This window comes from Anabas testudineus, chromosome 17, assembly GCF_900324465.2.
Source record: "Anabas testudineus chromosome 17, fAnaTes1.2, whole genome shotgun sequence".
Lineage (NCBI taxonomy): Eukaryota > Metazoa > Chordata > Actinopteri > Anabantiformes > Anabantidae > Anabas > Anabas testudineus.
This window is the reverse complement of record NC_046626.1, coordinates 6882361-6897493: the sequence shown is the minus strand read 5'-3', so window position 1 is coordinate 6897493 and position 15133 is coordinate 6882361. Positions and strand designations below refer to the sequence as shown.

Sequence of the window (15133 nt, the reverse complement as noted above, 5' to 3'; positions counted from 1 at the left end):
ACAATGAAGATAATTCAAAGTAAAAGAGGCGCAGACGACAAGTAACAAGTAAATAGACACAGAGTTGGAAGATACAGAGAGGCTGCACATAAATATATATTATCCAAGTATTCAGGGAGCTATTCACGTGGAGTTTACATGTACGGATTCCACGCTGTCAGTAGTTGGTATTCTCTCTGCACACAGCAAATGTAAAGACAAACATTCAAAATCAATTCTCTCTGAAGCCACTACAGAGAACACGCAAACACTTCTGTCTGATGTGATCCCTGCAGGTGTGAGCAGAAGATTCAAGAGCTCAATTTTTCCTTTTTATCTATTATAAAAAAAGTCTAGATTGCTTAGATGCTACAGTTTGAACTAAATATGAATAACGTTTTCAATATTATCATCAGGTTTGGCATTTTTGTGTGTGTTGTCTGTGTTGTTCTCACCTGGATACGACGAGAGGCAAAATTAACATTTTCAACATCCTCATTAGCAGCTCTCCTGGAAACTGGAAGTATTTCACCTCCTGGAAAAAAAAAAAAGACAACATAGTCAGTATCTCATTCAGTAGGGTGATCTGTGACTAGTGTAACATGCTAATTGCTTAATTATTTTACTGCAACACCTAAACTTCACCAAAGTATCAACAAACACAACGTGTCATGATCTTTCATGTCTTCAATGAACCCACTTGTTAAACATACAGAGTGATGGTGGAAAAAGTGTTTTAAAAGAGTTTTAATAACTGGTTGAACCAAATTTCTTTCAGCAATAACCTTGAGCAAGTGTTGCTGTAGCGTGTGATATAGACCCGCGTCACAAAAACAACATACAACAAACAAAAATACATCACGAAACAGGAGTCGTGCAGTTTTGAGCTATGTCAAGTTGGAAGTTGTCATTACTTAAATCTCATTCTGAAAAGCGAGAACTGAATGTTTCAGGCCTGTCTTTTACATCTCGCTGAACTGAAAAGGACGTGTTTCCTACTTCTTGACCACTTGATGTCTCATCCCTGCTATTCTGCACTATGCTGTCTACTGAACGATGACAGAGGCCAATAGAAAACATGAAGCTAATCACTGAGAGGAATGAAATGACCATAATTGAGTCTCCTGATAGATTTCTTAGTCTATTTAAATTCACTGTAATAAAATGAAATGACTATTTGTGTCTCATTTATTAGTATTATTTAATTACATTATTCATCTGTGGTTAAGAATAAGAACGCTGTATATTCACATTCTATTTGCATGACACTTCAGAAAAGCAGCTACTATATGATGCACAGCTGCATTATAATAAATGCTCTTTCTCAGTCTATTCATGACGGAGGTCACAGAAGCTGCTGTGTTATATGACTGGTTATATAATGTTACTGCCATGTTAAGACAGGTCATGCAATACCTGTGGCATTATATGTATATATATATATATATATATATATGTATGTAAATGTGTTTTATATATACAATTTTTTCTTGTAATATGTTGAATTAGGATTAATTTAACAGAAACTCCAACTCCTAAAAGTACAATGAATCTATTTTTACAAAAAGAACATAGTGTACTGTAAAATATCTCTTAATACAGACTTTTTACCAGCTTTTGATTGAAAATCTGGCACCCACATTACTGCAGCTCAGATTTGCACACGTTGCTCTGAAGCTATAAGGAATTGTGCACAGAGTCTTAGATGTGTAGTCCACCTTGACGGTTGCAAAAGGAAATCCTTAAATCTCCATTTTTTTGTATTGAGGGGCTTTGTTCACAAGCAACAGGGTGACGCTGTTTGGATATAGATACATAGAAAAGGGTGCCTGTGCTTACAATTAACCACATGGTAAAGAAATGGAAAGCTCTTGGAGTATAATGTAATGAAATATGTGTATGTCAGAAAGACCTGCTGGTTTGGGCAGTCGATCAGGATTCTCCCAAGACTACCATCTGAAGATAGTCCAGTCATGCCCAGATGGGAAGCTGAGATGTGCAGAAAAGGGTTTTACTGAGGAATCAGTTCCACAACTTGGTAGAAACATGGGACACGTCTGAGTCATAAGGACACTGGCCGGCTTAACCAGCCTAAAAGCTTCAATCAATATAAGGGCTCTGTATCTCATAATTATGACATAGGAAAATCATAAGTAGAGTTTAAGTTCCCTCATTTTCTTTTACTTTTGCAAATGCAAAAGTGGCAACTTTTTATTAACATATTCACCTGAACTCTTAAACAGGTCTATTAATACAGAGTTAACAAAGGCTTTTCCAAACAAGAACAACATGTCAACCAACACGTGAAGCAGGTACAAACGAATAGTGTCGATCTCGACTAAATTGAATGTAAAGTATGAATTTGAAATGCAGTAATAAACAGAGGTTTCAGAGTGAAAGCAAAGTGAATGAGTGGGTGCAAAGTTTGCTGTTAGTGGTTAACAATTAAAAGAAAAAAAAACTAACATGTTATTATATTGTGTTGAACAGGCATGGGGGACAAAAGCCAGAGGAAAAACAAAACAAAGGTGAAAAGGTGGAAATGAAAAATGAAATCTAAGCACGTCACATCTGTGCAGTGGGATGATGGAGCAATAAAAGCTTTTAGTTTACGGTTTGAAGTGAGGAAGCTTTTTGTCCAAATGACTGAGTGTGTCGTTTTTATGGCTTGTGTCGTGTGGCAGTATGTGAACATAGTATTGAGAGTGTGCATGTGCATGTATGTAGGTCTGTACCGTGAGTGTGCACGAAAGACAAACACAGCTGCCACTCAGCCGCGGCATCTGTTATCAGAAGAACCGCTGTTCTGGCTTCTGGTTTCCGTTTGGTTAGAGTACTCAGGGGGACTTTAAACTGACCATGACCACCACATGCATGGTGGGGGCCAACACAAGGAAGATAGTATCCTCCAATGAGAGCAATACATGGTGCGCATGCATGCACACACACACACACACACACACACACTCGATCCATGTGCTGGCACATGAATATAGCATAAGTGCAAAAAAAAAAAAAAAAAAGACTTGACATGCTGCTTAATTGTCTCTGGTTTCTGTCTTTTGACTCATTTTATTCTTGCACTTAAAGTTAATTGTGCTTGAAAAGTGCTACTCTAGTGAAGATTAATGTCTTTTATGAATTGTATGCATAAACACAAGCCTGCATGACACCATAACACACACTCCTGCTCTCTGAATTCTTGCATTCACCTTTTTCATAAATGCAGCATCCGATTACAAATGCTGAAAATGACTGATTAATCACACAGATATCCGTCTCTTTCTCTGCCACTGATAGGTACAGAGCACAAAGCAAATGCTCACAGTTGCTGCAGAGAGTGATATGTGGGAAGCAGCAGTGAGTTTCTGGGAAACTAAGAAAGCACATTCAGTATGCAGAGGAAAGACTGGAGGCTGCAGATTGACACTACATGTCTCCCTACTCGTATGTCGCTCTCTTTTAGATGTTGAAATCCTCTCCATGGGTAACCTGAAATGATAATAATAAGAAAACAATCTGTTGTGGATGCTCACTTTTGATTGTGAACACATATTGTTCACCTCAAGGTCGGAGATTGTTCATTGTCATTCCCCTCAGCTAATGCTGCCTTTTCATTTTTTATGCTGAGGGAGCCTGAGCCTGTTGACAGCAGTCCAATCTTACTGTGTTGGTGACACTGACATAAGTGTTGATTCTCCACTGAAAACCATATTTTCCTGAATTTGTGTTATTTCAGAATTTGTTGATTTGATTTCAACTTTTGGCCACTGGCAAAGGCAAGTAAAACAGACTAATTAGTGTGTTTTTCATAAATTTAAGATTTAACACTGTCAGTTTACTTAAATTATACATATATATAGACTGTACATTAGATAGTATATTGTTGTCTGTGTGCCTACTTCTTAGAATTGACCACCATGAGCAAACTCCACCATCAATGAATCAAATGAAAAGAAAAAAATAAATAACGAAAGAAATCAATTAAAAAAACGGAGTTGATTTCAGGCTAGTGGCTCCTGTGACCTCTGTGACCTGAACTGGTTGTAGTTACAGAAAATACATAAAATAAGTGGACATAAGATGAGATAGGCACAGTAAAGAGACACGTCCAAAATGTTATTTCCACTTGAACTGAAGGAGAGCATGCATCTAAAACATACTGTTTGGGTGGCTGTATCTCAGCTGCTGGAGCACAGTTTGCAGGGTCAGTGGTTCAATTACTGGTTCCTCTGGGCCACATGTTGACATGTGTTAGACAAGATGCAGGATTTGTAGCACACATTAAAGATAGCAGATAATTTCCCAGAGGACTTAATTAAGCAAGCTATATCAAAATGTAAACAACACTACCTGGCACATCTTGACCAGACCATGTGACGTGATCTAGCATTGTGTTCACTGCACTGATGCACTTTCCGTTTCTGAGTAATATATGTGAGCATTAATGGTATGTTGCTGATTTAGTGTCTGTGATTGATAACTAATCTACCTACCAGCAATCCTTTTTCCATCTATGCACTGTCACACAGTCCAACTGCAAGGCTGCAGACAATCTGAGTGACTGATGAAATACTATCACCTTGTTCCCAGTTTGTCTTTAGCTGGTACAATGTTCTGGCTGCTGCAGACAAATTGGCTTTTGAATGAGTCTGATCCATCCTAGCAGCAAGATCACCACTTCTATGTAGAATCTTTTCTTATTCTTTCATCAAAAACAGTCGAGCCCCAGAGGCTTCTCAGCTCTGCATTTGTGACACACTTCTGCCACCTGAGCCGGTCACTTAGGTGAAATTGAACAGCCATCACTGCAGTCCTTTCCTCATTTCATCTGTCCAAAGCACAATACACTAGTCATTACGCGGGCCCATTGTTCACTCGGTGTGGCTGATGGTGATGATATGTTTGCAGAATCAGGAGGTGTTAGATGGGTCAGTAGAGACCGGACGTTTTATTTCATGTGAATGCGTGTGTGGCTTAGCGTGTGTAGTGTATTCATCCTGTCATGGAGACTTATGTGCTATCTGAGGATACTGGACTCCCCAGTGTTAGGAATGAATTTGTGGGTTATAAGGTTGAGGTTGGGATAAAAGTTGGGTTTATACATGTAGAAACTTGATGAAACCCTGAATGTGAAACAGCACAATGCCCTCACAAAGATAGTAATACACGTTTGTGTGTGCAAGACGGTGAAAACGCTGGTGTGTGTAGCGGTAAAGAGGCAGATTTGGGGAGCAGGGAACTGGGTAATCTTCTGTATTAGGAGTAGTGGCATCTGAATCCATTTCAGCATTTAGGAAGGTGGGGCGGTTGGGTGGTTGGGAGGGGGGGGGGGGTCACAATCAGCATCAGACGTTTTAACCAACTGACCTGCTCAGAGAGCTGCTTGCCTCTGAGGAAGAAGCCCAGCAGGCAGCCAATGACCACGGCCAGCACAGACAGGATGAGCAGGCCGTTCTGCTTGCAGACGTTCTTCACCCGCCCCCACACTTCATCCAGAGCCACCGCCATCCTCCTCCACCTTCTCCTCCTCCCGCTGCTTGGTCCTGGTCCTGTCTGCGACTTCGCAACCCCACTGAGAGAAAAACCACCAGAGCAGCCCCCCCGCCCGCTTCCAACTACTCAGCCATGCAGAGCTGACAGCTGCCGCCACACTGGAGGAAGAAGAGGAGTGTGGACGCAGCAGGTGAGGCAAGATAGGGGGATGTGGACTGAGGCAGGAGAAGGTGGGATTGTGTGAGAAGAAACAACTGAGAAAGAGAAAAATAAATAAGAACAGAAAAAATAACTTGGTGAAAAGTCAAAGAAGTAGTCCTGTGCTCTGCCTCCGAGCCGCGTCCCGGGTTATTCTACATGAGACTAAGAGCATCACACAGACGCTCTCTATCTCTGTCTATCTGGGTCTGTCCCTCTCTCTGTCTGTCGCCTCCCTCTCCGTCTTTCTGCCCCCACCAACGCACACATTGCTCCTGGTGGCCAACAGGGGGCTCTGCGACAGCTGGTGGTATTGTCATCAGGGTTAATACTACGATCCTATTAGGCCGCGCTGCACGACTCAGATCTAAGGCTGGATTAGAGAGCTCTCTGAACAATTGGACAGCGGATTGTTCCAGGCCATTAAAAGAAAAAGAAAAAAAAGGAAAAGAGTAAAGAATTGCATATATGGTCATTGATATGAGGCACTGTACGTAACAGAGCAACTATTTTTATGTTTCACAGAGTTGCGTGAGTACACACAGTAAAATAAACACACACAGCTGATATCGTCCAAAGATTTCCCACTGGTCATAAGTCATCATCAGGGAAAAAACACACAGGCGTGAAAAGAGGTTCTTCACACACACCCAGCAAATTATTTATGAATTTATACTTCTTTCACTTAAAAGTATTTCTGTACTGCGCAGGTTGCAGTAATTTGTATCCACAGTACCACAGATTGAGTTTACTGTGGTGACCAATGATCACAGTAATGTTCTTTGTATCGCTCTGCTAATAGTTATTATAAAAGCATATTGTTTACCGATGTCATGAAAGTGATAATAGCAATAAAGGGAATGCACGGAACTGTGGCACACATGAGAAATATATATCTAATTTCCACAGAGGCAGAAGAAAATACTTCATCAATTCATGGTCAGGTTTGTATTTGAAATTTGATTTACTGACTAATAAAGAAGCAGGATATCACCCGTCTATTCCCTTAACAGCCGGCGTCATCATCTTCCTTGTGTTAAAGCTGGAGCTGTATAACAACATACAGTTACATCCTTCGGACATGTGAATTTGTAGCATTATAGACAATTCTTCTTCTCACTACTCAAAACAAGGTTAAGCTGGAATTGTTTTGGTGTGAAATCTGACAGGACGGACTCGTCCTCATTCTGCAGCTTCCCGTTAGAGAAAAGCACAGGCTGGAGGTGAAGATCGTTTGAACCTCTTCCATCAAAGCATCATGCAAGATGTGTGTGTGTGTCCTCTTTCAGTTAATCCCACACAGAGAGGGGTCACCACAGCAGATCATGGTCCGCGCACCTTTTTTGGTACAGGTTTTATGCTGGACGACCTTCCTGATGCAATCCTGGACAGTGTTTTGTTTAGGTACACTTTGACAGACAGCCAGTAGAAATCAGGTTGCTAAAAAACAACCCTTTGGGGTTACATCTCATCTTTTGCTGCTTTTTCAGTTTTTTTTATTTTATAAAAAACACATACTGAGTCCTGCAGGTGCATATTCTTGACTTGCTCAATGATTTAACATGTTATAAAGATAAGAATAAGATGAGATAACAGAAAGCTATGTCCATAGTAATAACAAAAGCATGCAAACTCCCCTTTTTTATCTCCCGTGTCCCAGCTCTGACCTACAGTTCTGACCCAAACCCATGACCGCAGACCTCCATCACCTTGGTTACATCACACTCCGGCACAATGCAGCTTGTTTCCTTTCCATTAACGGCATTTGCCCATGTGTGACACATGTGAAAACCAGAGGCTCTCTTGTTATCTTAACATAACAAGCTTTCACATAATGGATGATATTACTCTAATTGTAATCCCAGATGGCGCATCTGCTGTGAGGCTGCTGCGTAATCCCTGACTGGGCTCTGGGCTGTGTGGTCGTCTTCTGTTAACGACTCGGATGCTGGTGGACCCCTGCATGTAATATCTGCTGCCGTCTAAAACGCTGATCGTTTGCACCCTTTCTGAAAAAGTCATTTACACAAAAAACATTCACAGACGACTGTAGTCATAGATCAGAAAAAAGGCTATTGAACAGCACTGCTCCCTGTGGAAAACTAAGCTACTTTTGTAGTTCTCGGTGTAGGTACATAGAGACTCAATATCAAAATGCTGTAAAAGGATTATGAGGTGGGTATTAATCGATGGATCCCGCGTGTTATGTTGTTCCTATAGTCAAAAGATTGAGCTGCTGGGGTCAGTTCAGTTCAGTCAACCTGTGCTGTCAAAGTGTGAAAAGGTGGTTGAGCTTACATAAAAAGCTGTAGAGCTACTTTAGTGTTAACTAAACGTACATGTTGGAGGCTTCCTACTGTATCAGTGCTGACCTCGATATATTTTGGTGGATGAGTAACAATAAGGCTGATCAAAATCTGATCTTGTCAGTCCTGCACTCTTCTGCATTTGTCCACGCTGTCTGACAGCGTTTGGCTCCACATGCAAGTGAAAATTAGCAGAAACTATGAATTAATAGTAATAGTTAATAGTATAAACAGTTTTACTCTATAGCGTATGTTTTTGAAAACAGGGATCTTCAGTATTGTAGTTTTGGATTTTGAAACGCACGAGCACATTTGTAAATTACAAAACCACTCATTTAGAAAACATTATGCTGAGATATAAATAAATGCTTGCAGCAAGCCTTCACGTTACCGTACATTAGTCAGTGAAACGTGTAACTAGGTCGACATAATTGTTCCCAATTTGTTTAGTAACAAATGACTCCTTTGGTTGAGTGAAACTATGCAGAACAGAAAATATCAGAATATCACACACAGGCCAATGTTTTTTTTTTTTAATGTAAGATGAGTACACACTTCCAAATAAGATGTTTTACCCTTGTACCTTTCTGATTTACGCAACGCACCACACTCATGCCCGTAAAATACCAGTGGAGGTGCTGAAGTGAGAAATGATTTCTTGTACAGTTTTCACCTTTTTTTCTGACACCTGATGCTCAGAGATGTCATCAGGCTGTAAACTGTACCCGAGCAGGGTGAAAAACATTTGGCACATTTGCAGTGCTGCTGCGGAGCGTCCAGCGTGCACAGGCGTGGTCAGCATCATCCATCATGTGGCGGAGTATAGTGATGGAGGATGTTTACCAGTGTTTCTCTGCGGGGTAAAAGGGGAGGAGAGATGAATGAGAGGAGAGGCAGAGGATGCTAAAGAGCATGGAGAGGTGGGGGGACTGGGTATCAGAGTTCCCACCACTTCTACTGCTCCAACACATTCAGTGATGAAAAACCTGCACACAGCATGAGTTCACGTGTCTGTGTTTGAATGTTTGTGAAGGTACATTTGTGAGTAGTGTTTACCGCACGAACGAGCATGCAGGTATGTGTTCTAACCGCCATGTCCCTCCACAATCCCCCGCCAATGTCAAATAATCCCCTTTCTTCCGCCATTTTTCCCCGTTTCTGGATTGGACGGGCAGAGATAATCTGGGATTAGAGCAAGCAGTCAGGCCTGGTGTGCTCCTCATTCATTTGGACAGGGCAGACATATTCAACATCCACAGGTCATCTGCTATGTACCTCAACATATTCCATTACATATCATCCAAGGGCAGAATTTAGCAGATTTGTGTACTTTGTGATGTCAAATTGAAGGCAGGAATGGATGTGGTTGGTGGAGCAGCTGAGTTGATCCTCATTAGACTAAATGAATGTAGTCCTCAAATACTGGCTGACATTGGCATGTGTGCGTAACGGGAGAGAGTTCAGTTACCTGACGTCTAGCTTTTGTTTACCCTTGTGCATTTAGGTTCAGACATCCAGATGATTTCAGCATCATATTTTAAGATGGAAAACATGGTCGCTACAGTATGTGGCGGGAGACGTTCTTCTCCTCTTTTTCTAACTCTGGTCTTTTCTGTTTGATGTTTTGCTCATGAATCCAGCAGCTGTTATTCTATTTTTTCTGACAGCACCTTTTTAAACCCCACAAATTGCTGTGAACATTGTTTGCGGCAGCTCAGTGCAGTCAGAAACAGAAGCGCAGGCAAAAAGGGAAGAGAACAAGGGGATCAGACTGATGTTTGTGTGGAAAGAAAGCGACATTTCACTTATGACTTACGGGGACTTTCTTCACCCAAGGGTGATGTGCTATTTATCACCTGTATTGCTTGTGCACTGATATCTGCGTAGAGGAGGGCCGACGCTCATCACTAAGAATATGAGGAACGTGGGAGTCTACTCAGTCTTTGTGATGGTGATTCATCCTCCTCACATCAGAGGTCGTTCCCCTGCTAACTTGTTACACAGCCCCTTGTCCTGGAGCACGGTGATCTCTTTAAAATCTTCATTTCATAATGTGTATTGCACAGAAAACTCCAGAACAAATATGATATTACACTGATAATCAGTCGCATGTAGTGTAGAGAGTTCTCTTGTGAGGACAAACCCACAGACAGACATTACATTTAGCCTCTTTAGGCTTTTAGTTCAGTCTGAATGCTCTAATCAACTTTGTTTCCACTTTGCTCCAGGAACAATATAAACCTCAATTCATCCATCCTTTGTTTTAACGAGTCAAGAATTCACTGAAAATTATGTTCAATAGTTTGTGACACATTTGCTCCAGGGCATTGACCCTCACTCACCTCATTCACTATGTAGCACTGAAACACTTGTGTTCAAAATTCGTCCCTCTCTTGGGTCCATTGTGCATCTTTTCCAACTTTAACCCGCCACATGGAAAGGGTTTGCCAATATCTTGTGTGTAAGTACACTTCAGAGCAGTGAGCTGTTTGTTTTGCCTGAAGAGGGAAATCTTCAGTGATTTCCTTACATTTTAGCAAGTGGTTTGTGAAAAGCTGAATAGATTGAAAACACAGTAGCGCTCCTATTGATCTCAGCACCATCAATGACAGAAGAAGAATAAGGGTATTGAGTAGTGGTGGAAACACTGGTCCTGTGTCATCATTCTTTGTCACGCGTGTATACTACAATCAAGAAATACTACACTTACCGTAAGTCCCCAAATATATGCTGTATCAAACTCATGTCACTGATTTGATTTCAGGTTCTTATTTTCGCTCCTGTTATTCAAACTTCATACCACTTGTTGTGTTTTGGGCTCAATGTGTGATGTGTTGAGGTCTTTATGATATATAATTACAAACTCTCTCTCCACCTTTACCTCTTCATCAACACTTTGAACTCTCACAGGGGGAAATTTGCCCCAAAATAATCTAAAGCAGTACGATTAAAACAAAGAATTGCAGCCTGGATCAAAACCACTTCAGCATTAAATTGATTGAAACTGAATGAGTCATGTTTAGGTTCATCGTGTGTCTGCTGAATAAGAAAAAAGAAAATGTTTCAACCTAATGGAGCTTTTATTTCTGACCCACTGTCCGTTGTCCACTAAAATATCACAGACGTCAGTAAGTGCTCATCCACCTGGCTACAGTACAGTGCTGCAGCCCGGCGTCGTACCATGTTGAGTCTGAACAAAGAAACTGCCATAGAAACAAAACCTAGCTGGACGACAAGCTGCACACACGTCACTGTTGCTGCTTCTATCTAATGATGGGAGTTATCATTGAATTAATTTAAACAGATAGAGTCGAACAGAGGCTGTTTTTGGTAACACTTAAAGTGTCAACCAAAGGTACCCAGCAGCTAAACGTGCACTCCAAAATAATATGGCGGGAATTGATAACTTAGCTCCTGGTATTCTCAGATTTAAAGTTTCCTTACAGATACAAAAGATCGAGACTCCAGATGAAAGGTGATTTTCTATTCGCCTTTGTTGCACACATGACGCACGCAGTCCATTCAGTGATCATCCACATGCAGACCTGCCATGAGCAAGGTCCATGAGCGTGTGTGAGAACTGCCAGTCAAACCTGCCAGATGTTAGTTTGTGCAGGTTCAGTAGCTTTCATAACCAGCTCTTTTAGTCGAGTGGCTGTGCTCTCACAGACTCTCCAGGCACAGCTAGAGATTCCTGAAATAAATATATAAATAAAATAGAGAATGAATTCATAATTTCAAATAGCACGGACATGTCATCTAGTATTAGCTGCTAGAATTTGAAAACCTGTTTTTGACACCACGTTGCAAATTATGTGAATCTCGGTCAGTGTGTTGGTTCCCAAGGCTTAAAGACCACACAGCCGTGATGAATATGCTATTCATTATCATTGCTTATTTACAACCTTCCTGATTGGATCTGTGACGCCCAGGGAGTAACATAGATGAGGTCACATACCTCTATCTGTGTCTGGAGTCGTATAATATTACCTACACAATAATGCAGTCAGTGGTTTACTGTGTGACTTGCAGGCTAATGCATATGGCACAGTATTCTTCTTCCATTTGCACAGCAGTGGATAATTTTATACCCTCCGAACAAGACACTGGAATAAATTAGACCAAATGTTTTGTGAGTGCAACCAGGAGGGAGATGATAATAAATAGATGCATCTATTTATCACAGGTGGACATCCAGAGACCTGGAAAATGTTCAAAGGGATTGTCCAACATACAGAGACAGCAATCTATGACTCAGCCTTGGTTGCATATACACAGTTTTATGTGTGGACATTTAAGTAGAGTTATGAATGACTCCATCAAAAAGGAGTGATAATGTCCAACATCAACAAATAAGCTCATGTTGCAGATTGAGTCAGTGGGGCGGGGGGGCTCCAGCTTTCTTGAGGCTCAAAGATTGCCACCTCCGTCTCTCTCCTCGTGTTCATTCACCAGGACTCAGCCGAGGAAGTAACACACTGGTCTGAGCGCACAGCGGACTGTTTGGCACCGGCGATGCTGGCATCTCCTTCTTCTTCCTCCTCCCGTTAATCCTCGGATCACAAGTGTTTTGTGTCTTTCTTTAACTTCTACTTCTTCATCTTTTTCTTTTTTTCTTTTTACTGTTGCATCATGAGCTCTAAATGCAGCAGTTACTACGACGCTGAAGGCGTGTATGTGGATGATTTCTCCTGCCCCAAACCGGGAAACGCCGCCGCCGCTGTCTACTGCTGCGGATTTAATGATGTTAAATATTGCTGTGACGATCCCAACAGTTTCTTCCCCTATGAGTACCGATACATGTGGTGGTTGAGGTAAGGGCATGGGTTTTGTGTTTGTGTCTACTTTGTCACTCCTTTGGATCGATTCCTATATCAGATTCTGTCCTGATCCACAGATCAGCTGAGGTTTTTTAGAGATTGCAGCTTTTTGCTTACTTTGAGCTTCCTTTGCTTTTAATGCTGCCTCATTTATATTTATTGATATTCAGCGCTGACAGAGAAGCTGTTAACAAGACATTTAGTGCAGCTGCTGGAGCACTTTTTACCTTTTACGCATTCCTCCCACAAACCCACATTATTGCTTTAATTAGATTTGAACATGTGACAGTAACCACTACCCCATATTCATATTTAGATATTTTATATTTGTGCATAAAACAGTTTTGTTTGTTCAATACCTTAATGTTAAGAGTTGGAAGGTTGCCGTGCAAAAATACACTTCACCTTTCCATATCCCCTCTTTTACTATTTCTTTTTGCATCCTCACATCAACACGTCCCCTCCTCCTCTCTACTTGTCTCCTTTCCTCTGTTCTCATCTCCTCTCTCCTCTCTACTTGTCTCCTTTCCTCCATTCTCATCTCCTCTCTCCTCTCTACTTGTCTTCTTTCCTCCGTTCTCATCTCCTCTCTACTTGTCTCCTTTCCTCCGTTCTCATCTCCTCTCTCCTCTCTCCTCTCTACTTGTCTCCTTTCCTCCATTCTCATCTCCTCTCTCCTCTCTACTTGTCTTCTTTCCTCCGTTCTCATCTCCTCTCTCCTCTCTACTTGTCTCCTGTCCTCCAATCTCGTCTCCTCTCTCCTCTCAGTATTGGCGCTCTGGTGGGTCTGTCCATTGCAGCGGTGGTCCTCCTTGCCTTTCTCATTACTGTGTGTGTCCTCTGCTACCTCTTCATCGCCACCAAACCCAGTCGTCTTGACAACGGCCTACCCCTCAGAGCACCAGGTCAGTGTACAGCATGTGTGAGCTCGGTTACTGTAAAAACTCTATCTAATCTTCAGTTCAGAGAAAATCTGCAGCACTTTCAGGATTTCCTTTTGCGTCTGGTAGCCATGTGCACAGAACAAATGATTTTGAACATTGACCTTGGGGTAATTGTCTATGTACTTTTCAACAGGAGATTCCAGTGAGGGATGCAGCCAGGCAACAGCATCCTGTGCTGCTGGTCCACAGGGGTTCAGGAAACACTTTATGAGCAAGAAGCTGGACTGTGACAACCAGCCGCCAGACCCCGAGCGCCTGTTCCAAAGATGTTTCACAGCTACAGTCACTGCTGTGAAAGTAGACAGTCCTTCATAACCCGCTGAGAGACTGCTTGTTTACACATGGAACCAGCAGTCCGGAGATCACGAGAACCAGTACATCCGGATGAAGACTGTGCTGTAACAGAGGAACAGTAGCTGACATAATGTAGTGTGCAGTGGACTTATTAAATTATCCTAATGGACAGTGAAAATAATAACCACTAAGTGGCCGTACACCATACGTAAAAACCACATATTGTGAGGACTCTCATGATGGATTTCTTTTCATGCACTGAATTTCTTGCCTCCTCATACAACATGACAAGCAATCAAGAGCATATGAACAAAAATGAATTACCCCCCCCCCCCCAATATACGCTTGGAAGATAATGCATATACTGTACACTGTCACTGAATAATTTTTTAGGCTGCATCACTTTCTGCACACTTCATGATGCTGTGATTCTGTCCATCAATCTGCACTCAGTAACCCAGTATTATTAAGAGCTCACAAAAAAAGACAGCTAAGCGCCACAGATTTGTTTTTGATACACCAGGCAGTAAAAGAAGGACAGAAACAAGGTATCTGCAAGATTTCAATTTATAAAATCTTATATTAAAATACAACATTCATTTTACTTCAAATCAATAAAATATATACAACACTAGAACAACAATTATCACTTGAAAACAAACTTCCCTGAGCCCTAATCTAATTCTCAGGGAGGAGAGAGTAGTGTGCCGCAAAAAACATAAAAAATGACCAAACAAAAATGAACAAAGTAATCAGAACAACTTAAAACAAAGCAAAACAGAACAAATGAAAACAAAACAAAGCTGCAGATGCAGTTTCTTTACTGAGAAACAAATACCAGACACTATCCAAGTGCCACCAAACAGTTAAGCAACTGTTCACTTGTTTACCTTTGGCTCATGAATTGCGCAATACCACTCATCACCCCAGGCTTGGCACAAGCGTAACACAGGACCTGCAGCCTGTTAGCAAAACACTTATGAAACTCGAGAAACATCAGGGAGAGCAACAGAGGAGGGATCCTTAATGCTAAATGGACAGAGGTGCAGTAGATCCTGTGCACAGAACAGAGCAGCCTAAATGTATAAGTAGGGAC

At 41.5% G+C, this 15133-nt stretch overlaps 2 protein-coding genes across 2 annotated transcripts in view; one reads left to right on the top strand and one right to left on the bottom strand.

The window, feature by feature from the left end:
• Positions 1-5490, bottom strand: part of slc1a7a (solute carrier family 1 member 7a) — a 28312-nt gene extending 22822 nt beyond the window's left edge. The window contains exons 1-2 of the mRNA XM_026374641.1: positions 5350-5490; positions 435-514 (exon numbers count right to left, since the gene is read on the bottom strand). Of these exons, the coding sequence (XP_026230426.1) occupies positions 435-514; positions 5350-5490 (221 nt within the window). The remainder of the gene's footprint in view (positions 1-434; positions 515-5349) is intronic.
• A 7067-nt stretch (positions 5491-12557) lies between these two features.
• Positions 12558-14323, top strand: LOC113172284 (protein shisa-like-2A). Its single transcript, XM_026375182.1, has 3 exons — positions 12558-12793; positions 13568-13704; positions 13877-14323. The coding sequence occupies exons 1-3, from the start codon at positions 12612-12614 to the stop codon at positions 14056-14058; spliced, it is 501 nt and encodes a 166-aa protein (XP_026230967.1). The 5' UTR covers positions 12558-12611; the 3' UTR covers positions 14059-14323.
• The last annotated feature ends 810 nt before the right edge of the window (positions 14324-15133 follow it).

Bases quoted from the DNA above. Each gene is read 5' to 3' on its own strand.
- LOC113172284 (XM_026375182.1), top strand. From the start codon at position 12,612: ATGAGCTCTAAATGCAGCAGTTACTACGACGCTGAAGGCGTGTATGTG. The intron at 12,794-13,567 runs GTAAGGGCATGG...CTCTCCTCTCAG, and splicing joins CGATACATGTGGTGGTTGAG to TATTGGCGCTCTGGTGGGTC. The intron at 13,705-13,876 runs GTCAGTGTACAG...ACTTTTCAACAG, and splicing joins CCTACCCCTCAGAGCACCAG to GAGATTCCAGTGAGGGATGC.